Source organism: Onychostoma macrolepis, chromosome 19 (genome assembly GCF_012432095.1).
Source record: "Onychostoma macrolepis isolate SWU-2019 chromosome 19, ASM1243209v1, whole genome shotgun sequence".
Lineage (NCBI taxonomy): Eukaryota > Metazoa > Chordata > Actinopteri > Cypriniformes > Cyprinidae > Onychostoma > Onychostoma macrolepis.
In genome coordinates, this window is record NC_081173.1 from 24,995,507 (window position 1) to 25,019,726 (window position 24,220).

General features: G+C 34.7%; 1 protein-coding gene across 2 annotated transcripts; it reads right to left on the reverse strand.

Annotated features, from left to right (window-relative positions):
- Positions 1-317: 317 nt before the first annotated feature.
- Positions 318-20,587, reverse strand: tmem170b (transmembrane protein 170B). 2 transcript variants are annotated; one of them, XM_058754810.1, is made up of 3 exons: positions 20,151-20,587; positions 9,907-10,077; positions 318-6,265 (listed from the first exon to the last, which is right to left on the reverse strand). In XM_058754810.1, the coding sequence occupies exons 1-3, from the start codon at positions 20,305-20,307 to the stop codon at positions 6,135-6,137; spliced, it is 459 nt and encodes a 152-aa protein (XP_058610793.1). In that variant the 5' UTR covers positions 20,308-20,587; the 3' UTR covers positions 318-6,134. The 2 variants fall into 2 exon arrangements, with proteins under 2 accessions (XP_058610793.1, XP_058610792.1); XM_058754809.1 differs by having other exon boundaries at positions 20,040-20,587.
- Between the last annotated feature and the right edge of the window lie 3,633 nt (positions 20,588-24,220).

The following is a 24,220-nucleotide window of genomic DNA, read 5'->3' on the forward strand; positions in this document are numbered from 1 at the left end:
TTGCTTTTTCATTACAGGAATAAATTATATTTTAACATATATACAAACAGAAAACAGTTATTTTAAATTGTAATAATATTTCAAAAAAAATAGTTTTTTATGGGATCTTTATAAAATAAATGTAGCCCTGGTGCAGCCAAAGTTTTTCAAAAACATTATAAAGTTTAACTGACCCCAAACTTGTATTATAGTGTAGAATATACATATATATTTATACAAAACATTTTTGTATAATATATATATATACAGTATATATATAGTATTGAAAACGTTTTCATTTCGGTGAGTGAAGACAACAAGGCAACTTTTACTGCAAAACATTTTTATTTCAACTGACCGCAGAGTGTTTCACAGAGGAGCATTTGTACATAAATAGAGGTGCTGGAAAGCACAGCTGTTTGCTCATACAAAATTAAAAAAAAGAACATATCATACACTATCTACACACGCCACTTCTTGCAGAGCGGCATTTAACAAGGATTGTCAGAAATCCATTTGCACATTTTAAAGTCCGAGAGGAGTTGCATTTTTGCATGCAATCACTGAGGTACAGACACGTGACAGGCAAACGTCTGACTGGGTTGAATGTTGTACGTTAACAGATGAAACAGTTTCTGTCAGGGATGTGTCGTATCATGTCCCTCTCTGTATTGCAATATTCTCCATCTCAAGTATTTCCAAGGCCTGAAATCTTACCAGCCGTTCATGGCACATCTTCAACTCAAAATAAGACTTTTTCAGACGCATATGTCTTATGGATACCAACTGACCAATCAGCAGCTCTGAATATGATTGGGTCAGAAAGACGCCCACTTTATAGTCCAGCTGCTAAACTGGTTTTATGGACCCTCAAACTGTGCAAACAACAAAAAGCAAAACCTTCTATTAATTCAACAAAAATAAAGAAAGACCAAGAGACATCATGGGTTTTTTTTTTTTTTTTTTTTGCAGAGCTATATGAACCCATAATCTTAAAGGCAGCTTTTTCAAAACAATTCTGCTCTGTCAAACTCAATCAAATCTTCTTGGAAAGGGAAAACACTCCATCACGAAACAGTTAAGGTGTTTCAATACACTCAAACACACCTACATACACAGACAGCACACTTAACACATCTACAGCTTCACTCATCATGCTAATCATGTTACACACGCTTGATATGTTAAAATATGCCATTACATTAGCCAATTACCTTTCCTATTCCATGCAATTTAAAGCAACTGTATGTCAGGGTTTTTTTTTTTTTTTTATTACCTTAAAATATCTGTTCCAAAATCATTCTGATGGTACACTGACTTCTAATAAGGTGAATGGCTTCTGTTTCTTTCCTGCGCTGCCCTCAAACGTCTGTTCTGGGAGTTCTTAGGTGAGCGGGTACGAAATTCCGCGAAAAGTGTGGACTGCTTTACGGCAGTAACAAATGCACATGAACAGCTATCCGCTGTAATTACAAAAAAAAGTTGTATTTTACACTTATTTAACTGTAGGGGGCTCCAAAGTCGCAAAAATGCATAAAACTACATACAGTTGCTTTAACATATTTTCGTTCTCTACAAACATGGACTGAATAAATCATAAATATACACAGTTAAAATTAACTCAAATCCAAAACATTTTGTCAAAACAATATAAAACTTGTGTGGCTGCATTCAGAATGGAATACTAGCATAGCCTTCTGTATAGTATGCATTACACACTCAATGTAGACAGTATTTATTTATTATTTTGTTTTTGAGAACAATGTGAAATCGTATGCAGTATGTAACAATTTTAAAATGTAGTCACATGACATCAAGTTGCAAGTTTTTTATTTTTTTATGCAATTTTGTGATTAGGGTAACTGCAAAAATTATTTTCTTACTTAGTATGTAGTATGTAGTTTTTAGTATTTAGTAAAAGTATCCAAACTTTCTTAAATCAAGATACATGAAATTAAGAAGCAAAATAACATAAGATTATTATTTTTCTGTAATAATAATAATAATAATAATAATCAATAAATAAAATAAAAATAAGTACTTTCATGCGTAAAACAACAAATATCTGTCAAAATTATGTTTATACTTTATTTTATTATTTTTATTTATTTATTTGTCTTGTTTTAAGTTCAATCTCACTTCATTTTGATACATTTTTCAGAAAACAACCTCTGTCACCCCCATTTCTGAACACAGACGTTAAAGTGCACTATCCAAACATAAATTAATTCATGAAAGAGTACATTTTGTAATATGATTTTGAAGTACCATTTCCATTGTAAGGCAATGTCCAATTGTAAAATGCTGAGGGGACGGGTGACAGTTAAGAGGTTAAGAATGTTTAGATATTTGTTCTGGAAAACAAGTAAAAAATACTAAATAAAAAATTTAAAAATCAGTTTTTGCAGTTTACACAAAAATAGTTTAAATAGTACGGTAGTATGTCATTCTGAACAGCTTGAGTAAAACTATTAAAAAGTTCAGTAATGAATTTCCAAATGAATCAATTACAAAGAAAATACATGATATCAATAATCAACAAAAAGTGAACATTTTTGCAGAATCCCTCATACATTATGCATCAACACATTAGACCTGCATAATTCTACAGATACAATCAGTTTCCTTTGACAGAAGGAGGTTTCACACTCATTCACAGTCCACTGTCGCCCTCTGCAGTGCTGGTCTGGTACTGAAAGTGAACTTTTAGTTGCATAAGATTGGAAATAAGTAAATAGCCATTACATCCAACACCCTCATCAATACCTTAACACATTAATATCGTCTGAAAGTCTTTCACAGTATCAATAAATGGAAAATCAGCCTTTTCAGGAGTGGCTTAGTTCAGACTTCATGAACCAGTGCTGAGAAATCGGACAAGCAAAAACACATAATATAAAAAATTCATAAACAACAGTTGCCTTTCATAAAAATCATATTCAATTTAAAAAATCCTAAAGCTGAAGAGATAAGGAATACTTTGGCTTAAATAATCATTATGTCAATGACAACAGAACAATAAAGCAAAAGAAATCCCATGATCCTGTGTGTTTCAGTGGCTTCAGACGTCACTTGTTTCATACAATGCAGTGTTTTAAACCAACAATCAGACATTATTCACTTTGACACAACAGCCATACATGAATGAACTGTAAGTAGACAAACAAGTATTAGGAATATGCTCTTTTGTAATGCCTAATACAGTAATAAACAGGAGGAATTTGGCATCAGTCTTAAAGAGATTGGATGGCTATTAAAAGACGAAACACTGAAACGCCAATTTTGAGTTATAGAAACAGCTCACATGCTCTGAAAAAAGTAAATAATACTTCAAAATAATAATTAGATCAGATGCATACTGTACCAAATGCAACTGAGTTTGTTCTTGGTTGAAAAGTGAAGCCTATATATAATGCATTTTAAAGGTTTTTTTTATATAATGCCTTAAAAATGCAGCTGTAATCGATTCCTAAATAATTTTAATGTAATACTCCTATTTATGGTTATAGTTTTAAACATAAAACAGCATAACGTTATAAAATGCATTAAATTAAATTTTCAGTGAAAAGCTGAATTATCATTAAATGATTTATTATTTAAAAGTTTTATTATGAAGCTTTTTAACAAAAATTCAGTGCTACAGATATTTTTGCACCCATTTTTCCATTCACTAGATAAAAAAAAGGTCCACAATTTAATACTAGTTTGTTCAAATCCCTAACCATATTTATTTATACCAATAATAACAGTGATTTTTGCCTTGGTAACTTCTGCATATTTATGAATACCTTCATGATGCATTATATATATATAAAGCTTCATAGACGGTGCTACCAAATAAATATATTAAAGAATAAAAAATGTAATTGTTTGCAAAAATTTACATTTGAATGTAAATCGAATTTTTCAACAAGTTGAATGGTCTTGCACTATTAGGTCATTATTAGCATTAAAATTCATGGTGTTTATAAGAAGGAAATGGAAAAACAAGGAACGTTTTGCCAGAAATAAAGCCAGTGGCAGCAGAGAGGTATCGTAAAACACACCGCTGTCATCACATTCCACACTGTTCACCGTTCAAAACGTTTTCCAATTCAAGGAATTGTTCTCCCAAAAATGAAAATGTACTCACCCTCAGTCCATCCAAGGTGTAGATGAGTTTGTTTCTTCATCGTTACAGATTTAGCAGGAGAAAAATAGCATCACATCACTTGCTCACCAATGGATTAGATGGGTTTAAAAACATCATAATAATTCACAAGTAATCCACATAACTTTAACATCTTATGAATTGAAAAGCTATGTGTTTGTGAGAAACAAATCCATCATTAAGGTGTTTTAACTTTAAACTGCAGTTTTCTGGGTCCATAATACATAATGCTTTTTCCAGTGAAAAAGTCCAGCCCCTGTTATCTCTCACATCCAAATCCACTCACATATTTATGGACTGTTTTTGCTTGTAAACAGTGCTTGATCTGCACATATTTCTCTCCTAATCCAGACAAGATGACTTTTTCAGTGAAGAAAGCAATATTATGAATAGAGAACTCATATTTTAACCAGAAGCAAAGATTTGACTTTAAAAATGTCTTCATGATGGATTTGTTTGTTTTTTTTACAAACACACAGCTTTTTACTTCATAAGATGTTAATTGATGGACTGGATTTGTGTAGATTACTTATGGATTATTGTGATGTTTTCGTCAGCTCTCATTCTGACGGCACCCATTCACTGCCAAAGATCCATTGGTGAGCAAGTCATGTAATGCTAAATTACTCTAAATCTGTTGAAACAAATTTTGGATGGCCTGACACTACGTTTTAGCAAATTTTCATTTTTGGAAGAACTACTTACTTAACATTTTAACACCAGGACACCTGCTCCTGTTCCTTACAGAACTGTAGTTCATACTGTTTTGGTGAAGTCCATCAGGAAAAGGGAAACTTACAGAAGGCAAATAATTACCAGTGCAATTTCACACGTCTGTTGGCAAAGACCCACGAGTGACGTTTTCATTATGGCATCAGTGTGCACTTCCACACAAAAGCTTTCAAGTACAATACATTTTTCAGGTTGAGCTTGTGATGCCAAAGGTGAAAATCACCCCTTGATTTACTCACATAGTGGTACGCCAGCCTCTCAAAATTGTCTCTCTTGTCTTTTAAGGCCTGAGGTTTAAGTCCCCATATTTGAGCAGGGAGAGTATTGCCACAGTAATGCTGGATAATAATGGATTATACATGAAGACGTTAAATGCTGTGTACAATGACAAGATCAGATTTGAATGTTTCCATGATATAATCACAGTTGGTGGATTACATCACATCTTGACAAAGAACAAGACGTTGTAGGCCATAGTGACTTTCTGAACTTGTCGTCTTTGTTTTAAAACTGACATTTGATTAAATACCACACTTAAAATTCATACTAATGTTCCATTATGTGTTACCATATTATTATAAGGCAAATTTAGAATGGTTAAAAGAGACCAGATTACACCTAAACCTCCTTGAATTAATGTCCATTTTGCATCCCGGCATACCTTCTACAGATCTTACACCTTTTAGACAGTTTTCAAAATGCAGAAAGTGCAAAGTGGAAGAAGAAAACTGGATGTGGTAATACTGCTGGACCAGAAGGAAAATCTATAATAATACAAACAGGAATGTTTTGGACCATTCAGCAGAGCAGAATTAGAAAACGTTTGAGGACAGACAGACATACTGACAGTTAAATTATTAGAGGATGTTTTTTATGCATCCATCTTGGCGTTACTTGGCCCAGCTACGGCTCCAAAACCATCCAGTTTACATAAAGCTGAAGCGATCCATGTGCAAAAACAAAACAAATGTTTAACAAAGATAAACAGACATCCGAAGATTCATCTCAATCCTCCATCGAGGCAGTTGGCACGTTGATTGAGTTTAGTCATTGGCCTATAACACTGTTTTTGCTTCTTGAAATTTTAAAATCTTCAAGACTGCCATTCCAGAGGGTTTCATATAGTGGTCCATTGGCCATTAGTGACTCCTAAAGCTCATCGTTTTGTACCGCAGGCCAAACCTCTGTGGTTTAACCCCACTCACCTCGACCCCGGCTCTTCTGCCGGCCGATTGGCTGTTGGGTGTGTCAGTCAATGATGCTTTCAGTCCATTTAAAGAGTGGCCAAGATCCGTGAGAATGAGATGATGACGGTGAAAGCGGTCTGGCCCACCCCAAACACCAGAGCTTCAAGAGGAGCCATGTCCTTCCCTGCCACACGGTACACACCTGCCACTGCTGCACCTGAGACAGGAGACATCAACATTCACATATAAATAGATAGCAAAGACTGTAGACAAACATTGATGTTGGCTTGAGAAACCCTAGTCTGAAATGTTAAGCTTAAAGATAGACAGATAGATACATAGATAGTGTATCATGTTTATTTGTTCTTTGTTCTGAGGATTTAAAAAGAAACATCTGAGGCAAAGTTAATAATTAAATAACACATAACCTCCAAGAGACCATCAGGTCTACTGAGCCATGAAAGGGCAATATGTAAATGATAAAACCTTTCTCTGGGAAATCACATCTGAAACTGAAATAGAGATGTTTTTGTGACTGTTGCAAAATCGACATCAGTTTTGCAGCCTTAAGAGTTTAAAAGTTCAATTAAAACAACAAATATGTTCCACTAAATTTCTACTTTAAAAAAATAATAGGAAAATATTATGTAATATGCTTGTAAATATTGACTCTCAGACTAATTCAAAATTCAGACTGGCAAAGAACAGCAGCAGATACCAGATTAGAAAAATGGTTGTTTCAATAAATGTTCTAGGATGGGAGATCTACATAAAATTAAAGAATATGAAATATGATCAGTTTAATGCAAATCCTGGAAGGATGAATGTGCTCTCAAGGTCCTGTTTGGGAGTCTTACTAATATAAAATAAAAGACTTACGCTAAGGATCTCTAGACTGGGTAGCACTTTAGCCATTCATTCATTCAAGTCATTCATGTTCTCCAAGCAGACGTCTGACAGTTATTAAATGTTTTAGTGACATGATTCAGTGTGTTTGTCCAAAAGCCTGAGTGTAGGTTAATGTACAGTATCTCACAGAAGTGAGTACACCCCTCACATTTTTGTAAATATTTTATTATATCTTTTCATGTGACAACACTGAAGAAATGACACTTTGCTGCAATGTAAAGTAGTGAGTGTACAGCTTGTATAACAGTGTAAATTTGCTGTCCCCTCAAAATAACTCATACACAGCCATTAATGTCTAAACCGCTGGCCACAAAAGTGAGTACACCCCTAAGTGAAAATGTCCAAATTGGGCCCAATTAGCCATTTTCTCTCTCAGGTGTCATGTGACTCGTTAGTGTTACAAAGTCTCAGGTGTGAATGGGGAGCAGGTGTGTTAAATTTGGTGTTATCTCTCTCACTCTCTCATACTGGTCACTGGAAGTTCATCATGGCACCTCATGGCAAAGAACTCTCTTAGGGTCTGAAAAAAAGAATTGTTGCTCTACATAAAGATGGTGTAGGCTATAAGAAGATTGCCAAGACCCTGAAACTGAGTTGCAGCACGGTGGCCAAGACCATACAATGGTTTAACAGGACAGGTTCCACTCAGAACAGGCCTTGCCATGATCGACCAAAGAAGTTGAGTGCACATGCTCAGCGTCATATCCAGAGGTTGTGTTTGGGAAATAGACGTATGAGTGCTGCCAGCATTGCTGCAGAGGTTGAAGGCTTGGGGGTTCAGCCTGTCAATGCTCAGACCATACGCCGCACACTACATCAAATTGGTTTGCATGGCTGTTGTCCCAGAAGGAAGCCTCTTCTAAAGATGATGCATAAGAAAGCCCGCAAACAGTTTGCTGAAGACAAGCAGACTAAGGACATGGATTACTGGAACCATGTCCTGTGGTCTGATGAGACCAAGATAAATTTATTTGGTTCAGATGGTGCCAAGCATGTGTGGCGGCAACCAGGTGAGGAGTACAAAGACAAGTGTGTCTTGCCTACAGTCAAGCATGGTGGTGGGAGAGTCATGGTCTGGGGCTGCATGAGTGCTGCCGGCACTGGGGAGCTACAGTTCATTGAGGGAACCATGAATGCCAACATGTACTGTGACATACTGAAGCAGAGCATGATTCCCTCCCTTCTATTCCAACATGATAACGACTCCAAACACACCTCCGACATGACCACTGCCTTGCTAAAGAAGCTTGCGCATCTGTGGGGCATCCTCAAACGGAAGGTGGAGGAGCGCAAGGTCTCTAACATCCACCAGCTCCATGATGTCGTCATGGAGAAGTGGAAGAGGACTCCAGTGGCAACCTGTGAAGCTCTGGTGGAAAATAATGGTGGCCACACAAAATATTGACACTTTGGGCCCAATTTGGACATTTTCAATTAGGGGTGTACTCACTTTTGTGACCAGCGGTTTAGACATTAATGGCTGTGTGTTGAGTTATTTTGAGGGGACAGCAAATTTACACTGTTATACAAGCTGTACACTCACTACTTTACATTGTAGCAAAGTGTCATTTCTTCAGTGTTGTCACATGGAAAGATATAATAAAATATTTACAAAAATGTGAGGGGTGTACTCACTTCAGTGAGACACTGTATATGTAAACCGCTGTGTGTGACAGGTGTGTGTCACACACAATGTGTGTGATGTGGCTCTCAGTTAATGTTTCTCTCTCTATCTATCTTTCTCTCTCTCTGCAAAATCCATATTAATAATAAAGCAGGCCACTGGGAATGGGCACTACAGTGTACAGCTATATATAAATGGAGTCAAACTCCATTTGTGTCTGACTTGAGAACAGCTAACAGCTAGTTCACTGACACCCTGCCCAATCTTAAAACATCTTTAACTTATTACATTATAAAGATGCACCAAAATTTTGGCAGCCAATAAAAATTCATTCAAAAATACATTTTCAGTTTCAGCCAAAATAGTTATGAAATTATGAAATTAAAATTAGGTCCCTCAGCTCAACTGGGAAGCGAACCAATCACCGCTCCCTCTTTACTACTAGTTACAGCACAAAATAAAAATGAATGAACATCAGAAGGTATGTTGAAGGAAACAGTACAGCTTACTGAACTGATTCATGTCTCTTGTAATCGCACAATCAGTGCTTCGACCGCAGAAATATGTCAATCACACATAATATTTACCTCATGAAAGCCAATTAATGTCCATAACCTCAACAGCCAGCTAGAAAAAAATAACTCTAGAGAACAGCATTTTGCTAAATATATACACTATAATACATATTATATTTTTACTGCACCTATGGTCTTCATTATGCAATGTATATCTGTCACAAAATAAAGTTTTTAATACGGCCATCGTTTAAATGTTACCAAAATAAATGTTAACAATATATCATTAAAGAGTTGCATCTTATGTGCAGTTTAAAATTTTATATACAAGTTTTATTTGAGTGTTGGTTATTATATAAACTTTATTTACAGTTTTGCATTAAAAAAAATGCGTAAAAAAAAAACATTTTGGTGCATCACTAATTATAATGCATTTTATTAATCACATTAAAAATCACTACAAAATCCTTAGTAACTGTCTAGAAATCTCTCAGAACTCACTAGCATCATGCACAAGCAAACACAACTCAGTTTTACTTCAGAAAATGTAAAATTCTAGTATATTTAGACATTTTAAATATTTCCTAGCCTCATTTTGTCAGCAGAAAAAGTGTTTTCAGAATTGAGAAAAAAAATAAGAAATTTAACAAACAAGCTTTTAAAACTATTCATTAATAATTCATGCACAAAACAACCAAGGACATTTAATAATATCGATGTCGTATTAGCTTTAAAAACATGCACACTTATTTCTAAAATTGCTTGGACCACAAAGGCTGATAAGAAAAGCAGAAGTGAGCGAGTACTGACTAGTGATGACCCCCCCAGTGAGAGAGGCCAGGAACCCCACGCTGATGAGCACCAGTGTGATGAGCCGTCCTCTCTTATGACGCTGCAGCGTCACACACATCAGCAGACCCACAGCACTGTGAACGAACAGAGACGAGAATAGACACCACAGGAACACCCAGTACCACATTTCTGCAGACAAAACACACAGACACAGAGAGAGACAGAGAGAACAAACCAGTTAGAAAGTTAGCTGGTTTCCAAAAATGCAAATGAGCAGCATTTTTTTCAGGAAGCATATGCATGAATATGTTAGCTGCATGTTTCATTCAGCAAGTGGCAGCCAGTTATTTCAGTGCATTTTATTCTAATATTGTGTAAAACAGTTAATACTGATGATTCACAATGGAAATAGATGGTAAAGCACAGTAAACATACAGCACACTGCAAATGTAGTATGGTAGAATACAATTCTGAACCAAATCATGCATAGTTATGATTTTCTGTGTCACTGTCACATCAACTAATAACAAAATACAACCCACATTCTGGGTCTTGTTTGTTCTTATGTCTTAAAAAAAAAAAAAAAAAAAGGTTCTGCTTTCATGAGTGAAGAGGAACTGTTTTGTGAGGAACCGCTGCTAAAGGAGCACTAACAAACTAAAATTCAAACATGTACAGTACTTCATACGTTAATTTATTAAAATTAAGAGACTGCAACCTTTTTGTTACATCATATTAATCTGTCATGAGAAACTGTCATTTATTACTTTTATAGTGCCTTTTAAACTCAAAATAAAAAAAGTCATTATTTTGATTGAACACAAATTACAACTTGTGCATTTGCACCACAGTCACCACTAATATGCAGCACAACTGTTTTCAACATTAATAACCATAAATTATGAATAATAGTGATTTCTGAAGGATCAAGTGATACTGAAGACTAGAATAATGGCTGCTGAAATTCAGCTTTGTCACCATAGGAATTAAAATATATTACATATACATATATATATTAACAGAAAATGTATTTTAAATTGTAATGATATTTCACAATATTACTGTTTTTACTGTATTTATAATCAAATAATGAAGCCTTGGTGAGCTTATGAGACTTTCAAAAACATTTTACAGACCCCAATGTTTTGGACATTAGCGATGAAGGAATGAAAATTCAAGGCAAATATCATCTGTGAACAATGTTTTATTGTGTCATTTCCAGCCACGCTGTAATTTAGTCCAATTATGCAAAAAGCATGAAAACATATGTCATTGTATATGTTTAGAATACACGGAATGTTGGAAATTAAATTAGCCTTGGCAAGACAAAAGAATCAGTCAGTCCAAAAATGTATAAAATGTCATTTCCACCTCATAATTCTAGTAAACAATTTTGCATGTGATGCACATGATATATGTTGGCTAAAAATGATAAAAACCACAGAATTCTGAATGGATATGCACTCTTGGAACAAATTAAATTAAATAAATGAAAACTGTATTAAAGTCAACACGGCCAAATATGCCTGTATTTGAAGAAGTACTTCTGAGAGTCTTGAGTCAGAACACATCGTAACAGAGCAGAACACACCGTACTTATAACAGTGAAGCTCAATAAATACTCTCTCGCTGTCTCCAACCTCGCTTTCTCAGAAACTATCCATTCTACTTTCATTTACTCTCTCTCTTTCACACTCCATATACCTCTCTCCATCTACCATGAGCTTGGAGACTGTTATTATTTAAGTGTCTTGTTCACACAGCTCTGAGGGGAGTAAATGGGCAGTTTGGCTCCGCTGATAAGAATGAGTCGGCTCTGGAGCCTTCCAGAAGATTCCAGGACATGGATGAGCATCGTAGCTCAACAACCAAACTGATTATCAAACTGCTGTTGTCATGAACTCTGGGAAATGCAGCTCCGCATAAATGAGAAATGCTTGAGAAACCACACACTCAGGCAGAAATACTGCTGACAGCTGTAATTTAACATGTCAAAGCGAACGCGTCAAATAACAAACTGCATATTTGCACATGCAACGCTATACAGTGATGATAGCTTTTGTTTACCCTGAAGCGTGAAGAGATGTTACGTCATTAGAACCTTAGGATCTGTACATTTGTAAATCAACACATATATACTATATTTACTGTATATTACATCATATATATATATATATATTTTTTTTTTTTTTTTTTTTTTTTACTGTACATATACATTATCTACATACACATAACCATTGAAACATTTAGACTCTTTTTTTGAAAGAAGACCCTTAAGTGCACCAAGGCTGCAAACAGTAATATAAAAAAAGAAAATAAATAAAAAATAAAAAACAGTAAAACTGTGAAATATAATAAAAATTTAAAATGACTGTTTTCTATTTCACTATATTTTAATCATTATTATTCCAGTCTTCAGTGTCACATGATCCTTCAGAAATCATTCTAATATGCTGATCTGCTACATAATAAATATTACTTGTTATTATCAATTTTGAAATGTTTCTTGAGCAGCAAATCAGTGTATTACAATGATTTCAGAAGGATCATGTGACTCTGAAGACTGGAGTAATGATGCTGAAAATTCAGCTTTGCATCACAGGAATATATTACATTTTAAAATATACTGAAATATAAAACAGTTATTTTAAATTGTAATAATATTTTACTGTTTTTACAGTAATTTTGATAAAATAAAAGCAACCTTTGTCTCAGTCACCTATGTATTACCTATGTCTCAGTAATACAGACTAAACACTGTCTGACACACAAACACAATGTATTGATATATACATTAAGCTATAAGCTGCCAGTCACATGATAAGTGAGACGTAACATCCAGACTGAGAGGCCTTTGTGCTGGAAGTCGTTAAACCGTATATGCATGCACACACACACACACACACACACACACACACACACATACATACACATCATTATAAACAGATCAACAATAGCAACACAGAGAGTCGTCCATCAAACTGTGTTATCAGTAAACTGAGGCAGACGGCCACAAAAGCCTCAGAGCCATGCTGTGCCAGGAATGAGGTGGCACTGCCTACTGCCTAACAAAAAGCACAGATAACACACAACTACTGGACAACAGACACTTCAGCACTGAGATGCAGGAAGAGAGACATTTTAGAACAAATGGACTGGAAGAGAAAGACTGAGAAAGACTTTAGCACAGAGGAGTAAAACTGAAGCACAGAGATCCAGGAACACAGACAATGACGTTGATGGAAAGCATTCCTTCAATGTACCACTGACCCACATTACCAGGTACAGAGACACTTAGTCATTATTTCAACACTCACAGACACATTTTAATCACTAAAGGATACAGGGTAAGGATACTGGAGCTAAATGCACACCTTTACTATTCGCATAGTGTATGATTGCACACACACACAAAAAAAAATGTATTTGAATATTGATGGAGTAATTGCTTTGTTTAAAAATCTTATAAATGACAGTCTGGGGGAAAAATGCACTCAGTATTGATACAAATGCTATAGTAATAGTATAGCACAGTCGCAGCTGTTGCATAATATAGCACAGCTAAAGTAATGTGTTTTGCATAATGTTTAAGTTAATACTTGTGCAAAACAATCACTTCAGCAAGGTTTCTACTATTTTCTGTTTATTTTGATCAAATGTATTTTTGTTCAATATATACAGTCATGGCCAAAAATATCAGCACCCTTGGAAAATATGATCAAAGGCGGCTGTGAAAATTAATCTGCATTGTTAATCCTTTTGATCTTTTATTTTTAAAATAATCACAAAAATCTAACCTTTCATTGGATAATAAGAATTTAAAATGGGGGGAAATATCATTATGAAATAAACGTTTTTCTATAATACACATTAGACACAATTAACGGCACCCTTTTATTCAATACTTTTTGAAACCTACATTTGCCAGTTTAACAGCTCTAAATTTTCTCCTATAATGCCTGATGAGGTTAGAGAACACCTGACAAGAGATCAGAGACCATTCCTTCATCCAGAATCACTCCAGACCCTTTAGATTCACAGCTCCATGTTGGTGCTTCTTCTCTTCAGTTCACTCATTTTCTACAGGTTTCAGGTCAGAGGACTGGAATGGCCAGCAGAAGCTTGGTTTTGTGCTCAGTCACCCATTTTTGTGTTGTTTTGATGTTTGGATTATTGTACGGTTGGAAGATCCAAACATGGCCCATTATAAGATTTCTAACAGAGTCAGTCACTTATTGATTTTTTATCTGTTGGTATTTGATAGAATCCATGATGCCATGTGTCTAAACAAGATGTCCAGGACCTCCTGCAGACATATAGGCACACAGCATCAAAAATACAGCAGTATTTTTCATTGTACACATGGGGTACTTTTTATCCCTGTGTTCACCAAAACCATCTTGAGTGTTTGCTGCTAAAAAGCTATTTTTTTTAGTTTCATCTGACCATAGAAGCCAGTCCCATTTGAAGTTCCAGTCGTGTCTGATAACTGAATATGCTGGAGTTTGTTTTTGGATGAACAAAGAAACTTTGTCTTGAAGGTTTAAGGTTTTCTGACCCCGAGACTCAACTATTTTCTGCAATTCTCCAGTTGTGGTCCTTGGAGAGTCTTTAGCCACTCAAACTCTCCTTTTCACCGTGCATTAGGATGATATAGACACACGTCCTCTTCCAGGCAGTTTCGTAACATTTTACGTTGATTGGAAATTCTTAATTATTGCCCTGATGGTGGAAATGGGAATTTTCACTGCTGTAGCTCTTTTCTTAAAGCCACTTCAGTAATTTGTGAAGCTCAATTATATTTTGCTGCACATCAGAAATATATTCTTTGCTTTTTCTCATTGTGATGGATGATTAAGGGAATTTGGGCTTTGTTTTCCCTCCTATTTATATTTCTGTGAAACAGGAAGCCATGGCTGGATAATTTAATGTTCATAATCACGCTGGAGTGCTCAAAATTGTGAATATGAATGGGAATATACTTCAGAGATATTTTACTCATAAGAATTTCTAGGGGTGCCAATAATTGTGTCCAACGTGTATTTGAGAAAAACTTTTATTTCATAATATTTCTCCCCATTTTAAATTATTATTATCCAATGAAAGGTTAGATTTTTGTGAATTTATTAAATAAAAGATCAAAAGGATTAACAATGCAGATTAATTTTCACAGCCTTCTTTGATCATATTTACCAAGGGTGCCGATATTTTTTAAACATGACTGTATATATATATATATATATATATATATATATATATATATATATAGAGTGGTGGCCAAAATTATTAGAACAATAGTATTTTCACCAGCTAAAAATGTTTTTTGCTGTAGTGTGTCAGTAGGAAACATCATTTTACATTTGCAAACATTCATTTTGCCATTAATTGTAATAATCCAGTGAGATTTTTGTTTGCACAAGGAGTCTGACAACAGCCAGTGCTCCACACAGAGATCTGATCTCATCATCATCCAGTCTGTCTGGAATGACATGAAGAAACAGAAAAAACTGAGACAGACTAAATCCAGAAGAACCGACAATGTCTCCAAGATGCTTCCTACTGATATTTCCTACTGACTTAAAACAATTTTTAGCTGGTGAAAATACTAGTGTTCTAATCATTTTGGCCACCACAGTATGCATGTGTATATAGTATAAACACACACACTTTTCTCATTCGCTACACAATTCTACACATTTTTAAAAAGCAATAAATATTAGATCTGATTAGTGCAGAATCAACATCAAGGATCAGCCAAAGTTTTCCACAGTTATACAATGGCATAGACCATCAGGATATATTTGCAAGGTCATATTGTTGAAAAGAAAAAGGAGGGTTTAATGTAAAGCATTCAGTGTTTGAAAGGCCTCTTTCAACAGCCACGACAGCCTGGGCGCTGGTCGTGTCAACAAAGCAGTTTCCGAGGTGACAAAAAAACTCTTTTATCAGGCTGTCAGCGGTCACAGTGAGAAACAATGTTCTCCAGCATCAGCATATAATGATGTACAGCACATACAAACAGCCAAACCTCTTATTCCAATTAAGCAAACGAACAAATAAACAAGCCTACCATCATCAAGCACTGTCTAACTCCGTGGCGAACCACAATAAACAGGACCGAATTTAAGATAATGATCACCAAATGAGATGCAGCAACATCGCGGATCTTTACCAATAATATACTGTAGTTAAATCTTTGTTTTCATGACAGTGTAAAGTTTCTAATGTACTTCTGCACAGGAAACTCAGTCACTGATTATTGAGACATTCTATATTATTAGCAGTGTCGGGAAGATGATAAAACACCAAAAAACCCACAGACTTACACAAGTGAAGAACTTGACAAGGAACCCATTTAAACACCCACAACCCCTTGTAATAGCAAGTCTTTCACAGGAAAGCACAACTCAAATTTACATCAGAAATATATATTCTTGTAATATACACTACCATGAAATAAATTCTTTTATTCATCAAGAATGCATTAAATTGATCAAATGTGACAGTAAATACATTTATAATGTTACAAAATATTTCTTTTTCCATATAAATACTGTTCTTTAGAACTTTCCATAATCCTGAAAAAAAGTAGCATGGTCTCCACAAAAAATATGAAGCAGCATTACTGTTCTCAACACTGATAATAAAAAAACTAAATGCTAACTGATAATAAAAAATAAAAATAAACAGTTTTTGAACAGTGAATCAGCATTGGAATGATTTCTGAAGGATCATGTGACACTGAAGACAGGAGAAATGATGTTGAAAATTCAGCTTTGAATTACAAAAATAAATTACATTTTAACATATATTAAAACAGAAAACAGTTACAATATTACTGTTTTTACTGTATCAAATAAATGTAACCTTGGTTTGTAATTTCAAACCTTTTAAAGGTAGCGTTTACAGTATTCATTTAGTTCTTATACAACAACATCTTATTCGCTGCATTATAATGATGTTTTGGCTTCATTAATTGTCAATCAGTTTGTAATGCTGAACGCGCAGAATTCAAATTAATCTCCCATTTATGACCCAGACAAACCAAAGTTTCTGAGAATGCACTGCTTACCCAAAGGCACAAACAACTGCTAAATAGGCAGAAGTCTGTCTCCTCCCTAAGCAGCAGAAGGAAATGAAATGACTAAACAGGCTTGTTGCACTGACCAAAACAGGAAACGCCATTAACTTTCCTCCCGAGTGGGAGTTTGTCATAATCTCATGCATTCTCTTTGAGTCTCTGTGCTTCTGCACCTGTGCTGTTCCTTCACATCATCACAAAGAGAGATGTCTACTGCATCAGAGCCATTTGAACACAGCTGTCTCTGTCAGCGGCGGGGGCTTTTGAGGTGGACGTTCTCACTGATGGTCTGTTCTGATGGGGGATTGAAGCCACAGCTGATGTGCAACCTCATCCTATCATGTTCTTCAGCCAAAAATTAATATTCTGTCATTGTTTACTCACCCTTTATGTCTTTCCAAACCCGCATACAGTTGCACAAATAGATGTGAGGTACTTTTTTGGAGCTTACTGTTGTGGTCACTCTGAACTGCTTTTATTTCGAGATGAATTACAAGGAAATTCTTCAAAATTAATTTTTTGATGACACCAAAAAAATAAATAAATAAAATAGCATATTGCTTTGGAATGACAAGAGGGTGAGTAATAATGACAGAGGGGTGAATTTCTTCATCAATCCTCACATGCTGCCTGTCCCGCAGTTCTCTCAAAAGTTGCATCATGTGTTGCGTCATGCCAGATGTCCACGAGATTGCAGAAATTATAATCTGGCCAAATCTCGGAAGTGAAAGGGCGTGTCATGTGCCTCACGCACCGTAAACCGGCCTACACTTGCTCCCTAGAAATGCTACATGCTGACTTCCAACATCCACTTACTTGTGATCTGGCTTCTATATTACATCACATTGTTCACTGCAGTGATTTTAGCCAGTATTTCAGTGGTTCTAAACTGGTTTTGACCCAGATTTTAAATCTTGTGACACCACACAATACCAAAATATTTGTAAATACTATCAAGAACTGCATAAGACCATCAAAATTACATAAAATGTGTCATACTAAACATAATATTGCATATATTGAATATATATATATATATATATATATATATATATAAACACACACACACACACACAGTACAGTACATACAGTATATATATATATATATATATATATATATAATTATTAGTATAACAAAAGACATGTAAAGCATAATTCAATAATCTATTTGTTTTATGTTCAACTGATTTTTTTACAGAAATTTATTTTTGATAATGTGTGTGTAAAAAGAGAGACAGATTATATACAGTATATACAGCCCGATCTCACGGCAATTCGTACATATTTTATGAGGTGAATAATTCGTGTGAATTCGTCCGATCTCACTCGTACAAATTTTATGAGTTGCCAATTCGTATGAATTTGTACGAATTACCTACACCTAACTCCGCGCCTAAACCTACCCGTCACTGGGGTTTAGGTACGAATTCGTACGAATTTGCCACCTCGTAAAATATGTACAAATTGGTCGTGGGATAGCGTTGAGATATTATATATATACATACATACTTACATACATGTACATGCATATATATATATGTTAAACTATATGTCATATTGTGTATTATTATGTCATATGTGTGTGTATGTTATACTATATGTTTTATATATATATATGGAGAGAGAGAGAGAGAGAAGTATCCGACAAATCAAATCCATCAATTATTTAATAACATTCGTTTCATATATGCACCATTGATTGTAACACATTAAAAGAAAAGAAAATAGTATTGCTGTAGTTGTTCATACAATTATGGGTGTACCTTATCTAGACCCTGAAAACGGAAATGAATTACACTTACACAGTTTTTTTCCATAGCAGGTTACACCCTTCACATTGAATAGATGGTTTTACACAGTATTGGTGTTGACTAACACAGCCTGCTCTAACTCAAATATGACTGTATGTCACCAGTATTATGAAATGATCAGAGCAAGCACACAATCTACAAGGCAAAAGACTGTATAATGCTGCACAAAAAAAGCCCACGAGCACGGTATCATGTGGAGACCAATATGCTGACGGTAATTACTAACGATTACTCCACTACACAAGCAGAGAGCCGCCAGAAACGATGCAATGACTCAAGATTAACTAAAGATTAATGAGTGGCACGATGCTTTTCAAAGGTTCACATCAGACTGGCCGCAGGCATTAGTGCACTACGGTCTAGACAAGCACAGCTTTTACTTCAAAGTACACAAAATCAGTTCAGTAAGGTGCATGAGAAACTATTGTTGTTAAGAAAATACTACAGCCAACAAAAAAGTATAATGGTAATATGTTTTTTGTACATAGTGCCATGGTAAAACATTATGGTTTGGACACAACTGATATCAATACTGTAGTATTCATTGAAATACTTGGGAGTACTATAAATATCACAGTATATGAAAATTATACATAATATACATATCTTGATTCTGAATGATTGCCATATTAATGTTATTTACAAAAACTGCCACTCTTACAAAACATCATTATTGCAGTACCATAGTATTACAATGTGTTATGAATATGCTCCAAGGTAAAATCCTGTTTTGTCCACATTTACCATGGCAATACTATGTATTTTACATTACTGTGATGTTAATAGTGCAATAGATGAATATAATACTCATTCAGTATTATAATAGTGCTATATAGAAAAGTACCAACTGTGCCATGTAAGGGATGTAGTTTGCTGGCAATACATTAAAATATAACATAATAGATATTAGCAATACTATACCTTAATACCAAATTATTACTATATTAACGTACAATGTTATTTACAAAAACTACCACCCTTACAAAAAGTACTTTGGCATGTTGCCATGTTTGAAGTAAAATCTTATTTTTACCATGGTAATACTATATCTTTTACAATACTGTTATGTTAGTAGCACAACAGATTAATATGGTAGGGTAGTTTATATATCAAAGTACCATGGTGTTGCTATCATGTAAGGAACTGGCAATACACACTTAATATATAATATAATAAGTATTAAGTAATGCATGCAATACTAAACACTCTGCATTATTAATTTGGCGTAAGCACACAGTTAGTGTGATGTGAAGTGTGACCTTGTTCAGATGGGATGCTCGTGCGTCTGCCGGTGTGGATAGGCGTGTGCGCGCGGCTGGATGAGACACAAGAACCCGTTTCACCGGGTCTTTCTCCTCGTGTGAACGTACCTGTGAAGTGCTGTAGGGTCGGTACCGTGCCCTGGACCCACAGGCTGAGCACTTGCTGCACCGATAGATTAATGGAATAATCCTTATTCATGTTCGCGCTGGGCGGCTGGAGCGCGGCCCTCTTGCTCAGATATCTGACCGAGGATGGGGGACACATGGAGCCTCTTCACCGGTGCCGCTGCTCGCTGGAGGAGGATGGCGGAGCGGCGGTCCGTCTGATCAGCTGCTGCTCAGGGGCCATGATGGGTACGGCTGACACACACATACATACACACACACACACACACTCACTCTCTCTCTCTCTCTCTCTCTCTCTCTCTCTCTCTCACTCACACACATATACGCACGCACTCACACACACACACACGCGCGCCAGCGCTTCTGCATGGCTCTTAAAGGCGCAGCGCTCTTAAAGGGAGGTGGACAGCACTTTCACATTACGACCAACTACAGCAGTTTATGAATGAATATCATATATTCATTCTGTATTTAATTTAGAAATCAATTTAAGTAGCATGCTATAGATTATTAAACCAGATTCCTTAAAACTATCAATCTGTATATTTAAATGTCAATTACATATTTAATATTAAATAAATACTACTACTAATGATAACAATTATTTTTGCGATATTAAATTAATCATATTAATGAAAATATTGTTATTTAAATGATTAATAATAAAGCTCTGATTGTGCACAGTTTAAATTAAACCAGATTCTATACAAATTAATATGAATTTGTTTATTTAAACATTTATAATTATTATTATGAATTTTAGTAATTTATTTAATGTTAAATAATTTCGTAATATTACAAATAAAACGATTATTCACTGTTATTAATATTATTGATAATAATGTTTTAATTGTGCATAGTTTTACCAGATTATATAAACTATTAATTTGAATATTTAAAAGCAATTAAATATTTAATACTAAATAATTTAAAAATGTAGTAATGTATGCAATATATGCAAATGCGATATTAAATAATCTAATAATATTAATGACAAAAACTGTTATTGTTATTAATATTATTGATAATAATCATGTTTCGATTATGCATGGTTTTAATTCAGATTCTATATAAAATATAAATTAGTATTTTTCAATATCAATTAAACATGTAATATTAATAATAATGATGATTATTATTGTTGTTGTTGTTATTATTATTTAATCATACATACCACATATAATTTATCCACAGAATGCTGTTTAAATTGATCATCATAATTAAGTGGATTTTTTTACAGTCACTGTGGAAACTGCACTAGAATATTTTCTGCTAGTCTCATCTCCTCTCGCTGTTGCCCTGCTGAACTAGATAAGGTGTTGCTGTTCTGGAAAATTCCTGTGAAATAAAACAGATCCATTTTAGGACAGGGATCTGACAGGGTTTAAATTTAAATGTCGTCTAGGACGCGTAGACATTAAGAAGTAATATTATGTCTGAGCATTTCCTAAAGAAACTGAAGAAGCTTTCCTAAGATCCTGCACTTTGTGGAAGAGATTATAGACTTAAATGTGTTCACATACATAATATTACATGAGCCAAAGCACTGGAATGTATCAATCCAAAATGTGCCAACTATCAGAAAAGATGCAACCTCACATTAAAAGTCTAATATTGAACATAAAAGTCAAAAGATCCACCCTTTTTATAGACAATGAAGCAGGTTCCCAGAACAGGTTTACTGGACTCTGAAAAAAAAAAAAATCTGAGCATGAACTAATGGGATTTTCAGTGGGACAGTGACATAATCAGAGCAGCTTCTGTTCCTCAAACACACACCCTGATCATTTTTCCACTATTTATCGGCCTGACATTTAATCCTACGCTTGTTGTATTACCTTACAAACCCAAACCTCTCAGCTTCTGCTTTCTCTTTGTAAACGCTCCATTGTAGGAACAATATCAAATAATGGCCGTATTGCAGGTCACGTGAGGACACCACACCAAAGGAATGGATGAATAGTCTGAAGGCAAACACCTGACACTGCACCTTTTGTGAAGAAATCCCAGCTCCTCTAAAGGGCCGAAGGGTGTGTTTTTCCAAAGGCAGAGGGAATCATTCAGCTCCAAGAGCACTGTGGGCCTGCATGTACACAAACTTAAAAGTGACAGAAATGCATTCAGGCATCACTGAGCAACGAGTATCAATCACTCAGTTTTGTGCAAATGATGAACAAAAAGTGCTTTGCAGCTAAATAAGATGTGGATAATAAAATAATACCATTCATTACTTGCATAATGAATTACCATAACAAACAACTATGTGATTTGCATATCACAAACACACCTCTCCCGTGTGGTTCCTTCAGCCTTGAATTTAATGAGGTATGCTGAAAGGCAAAATAAATAAACAACCATCCTACTTTACGGTTACATTCCATGTGTCTTTTTTCTGATACAATGAAAATTGCCTATGGAAAATTCCATGTGATAAAATAAGTTGTTCTCTTCCACCGTATCCAGCAGATGGCGCTGTGAACTTACATTGTACTGATTGACCCAGTAGTTTTCCAGTCTCCATCAATTCTGTGTAATATATATCTGAGACCGTTTACTAGACTTGAAGCATCGTAGATCATACGATAAAATACAAAGAAACAAAGCAAATAATAACTATACAAATAGTCATTTTATATTTGAACAAACACTTTCATAAAGCTGCAATCAACTGTAATGTTATGTACCCTACTGTTACCCTTGATATATTTTTGTGGCGTTGCAATTCTTTTTTGAGCAATATGTGAAATGTGAATATGCGAGCTCTCAGTCTGACTGTAAAAACTCTCACCCTTTCATCAGAATGGCCTCAGGTGTGTAAATGGGAAAGATTCTCACAGCCACTGCATCTAAATCTGAACATGCATGCATCGGTTGATGTTAGTGTGTAACTAAATCTAAGGGAGTGACATTGCTGGAAGCCTGCAATATCTATCTATTCATACTTTTTTTTTCTGGATCCTCACATTGAACGTTTCTTGATCTCTTCAGGTGACTCACATTGTGTGGAGCTCATCTGAATATTACAGCTGTCAGAGTGACCCGATTCACTAGAAAAATCAAGTCCTAGCCTGAGTCACAACCACAGACCTCACCAAACAAATGCAACATGACACCAGGCCTATTCATCACCCTAAATCTCCCCTTTCATTTTACTTTTTTTTTTGCTGGTGGTGGTTCATTGTCATATACATTGGTTTAAAGGGCTTCAGAAAACTTACAAGTTGAAGTTGTAATTTTTAAGTTACGTTTTTTTTTTTTTTTTTTTTAATTAAAAAAAAAATTGATATTCTTTAATGTATATATCCATTTATGAACAGTTCCTGAAATGTCTGGTATCACAAAATGAATTGTGGTTAATTTATTTATATATATATATATATATATGAATGAATGAATGAATGATTGATATATATATATATATATATATATATATATATATATATATATATATATATATTGAAGACAAGCAGCTAAGTAGTATATTTGAACTCTAATTCTAAAAATGAAGACATAAATATGTAATTGTTGTAGCTTACAATTGTAGTGTAAAATGTAAAAAATAATAATAATATTTAATAATTATAATAAATGAGCTGTATACTTTACTGTCAAATGTGCAGTGCATTAGTTATTAAATTGCAGCCTTTAATATTTGGACTAAGCTAAATTGTGATTATTGTGCAGCCCCATTTATTATTATTTTCTTTTTTTTATTATTATTATTATTTTACATTCAATATAAATAATTAAATTAATTCAATATAATCAGCTTTTTCATTTGCTTACAGGAAAATAGTGTGTAGACTATGAGGCCTTTGAGTCCAAAATGTTGAGGCTTTTGAGCCTTTGAGTCAACCCAATACCCCCAACCCAAAATAAAATAAAATAAAATAACTGATTACTTGAAATTGTAACTGTAGATCTCAACTCTGATGCAAAGAGACTAATGGTACCATATCTGATTTGTAAAAGGCTTCAAAAATCACATGGATTATTTGTATGATGGTATTTTCATGTGTTTTTTTTTTTTTTTATTCAGTTTGAACCCAACA

Bases quoted from the DNA above. Each gene is read 5' to 3' on its own strand.
- tmem170b (XM_058754809.1), bottom strand. From the start codon at position 20,307: ATGTGTCCCCCATCCTCGGTCAGATATCTGAGCAAGAGGGCCGCGCTC. The intron at 10,078-20,039 runs GTCACACTTCAC...TTTTGTCTGCAG, and splicing joins GAGCATCCCATCTGAACAAG to AAATGTGGTACTGGGTGTTC. The intron at 6,266-9,906 runs GTCAGTACTCGC...CTCCTGTCTCAG, and splicing joins CACTGGGGGGGTCATCACTA to GTGCAGCAGTGGCAGGTGTG.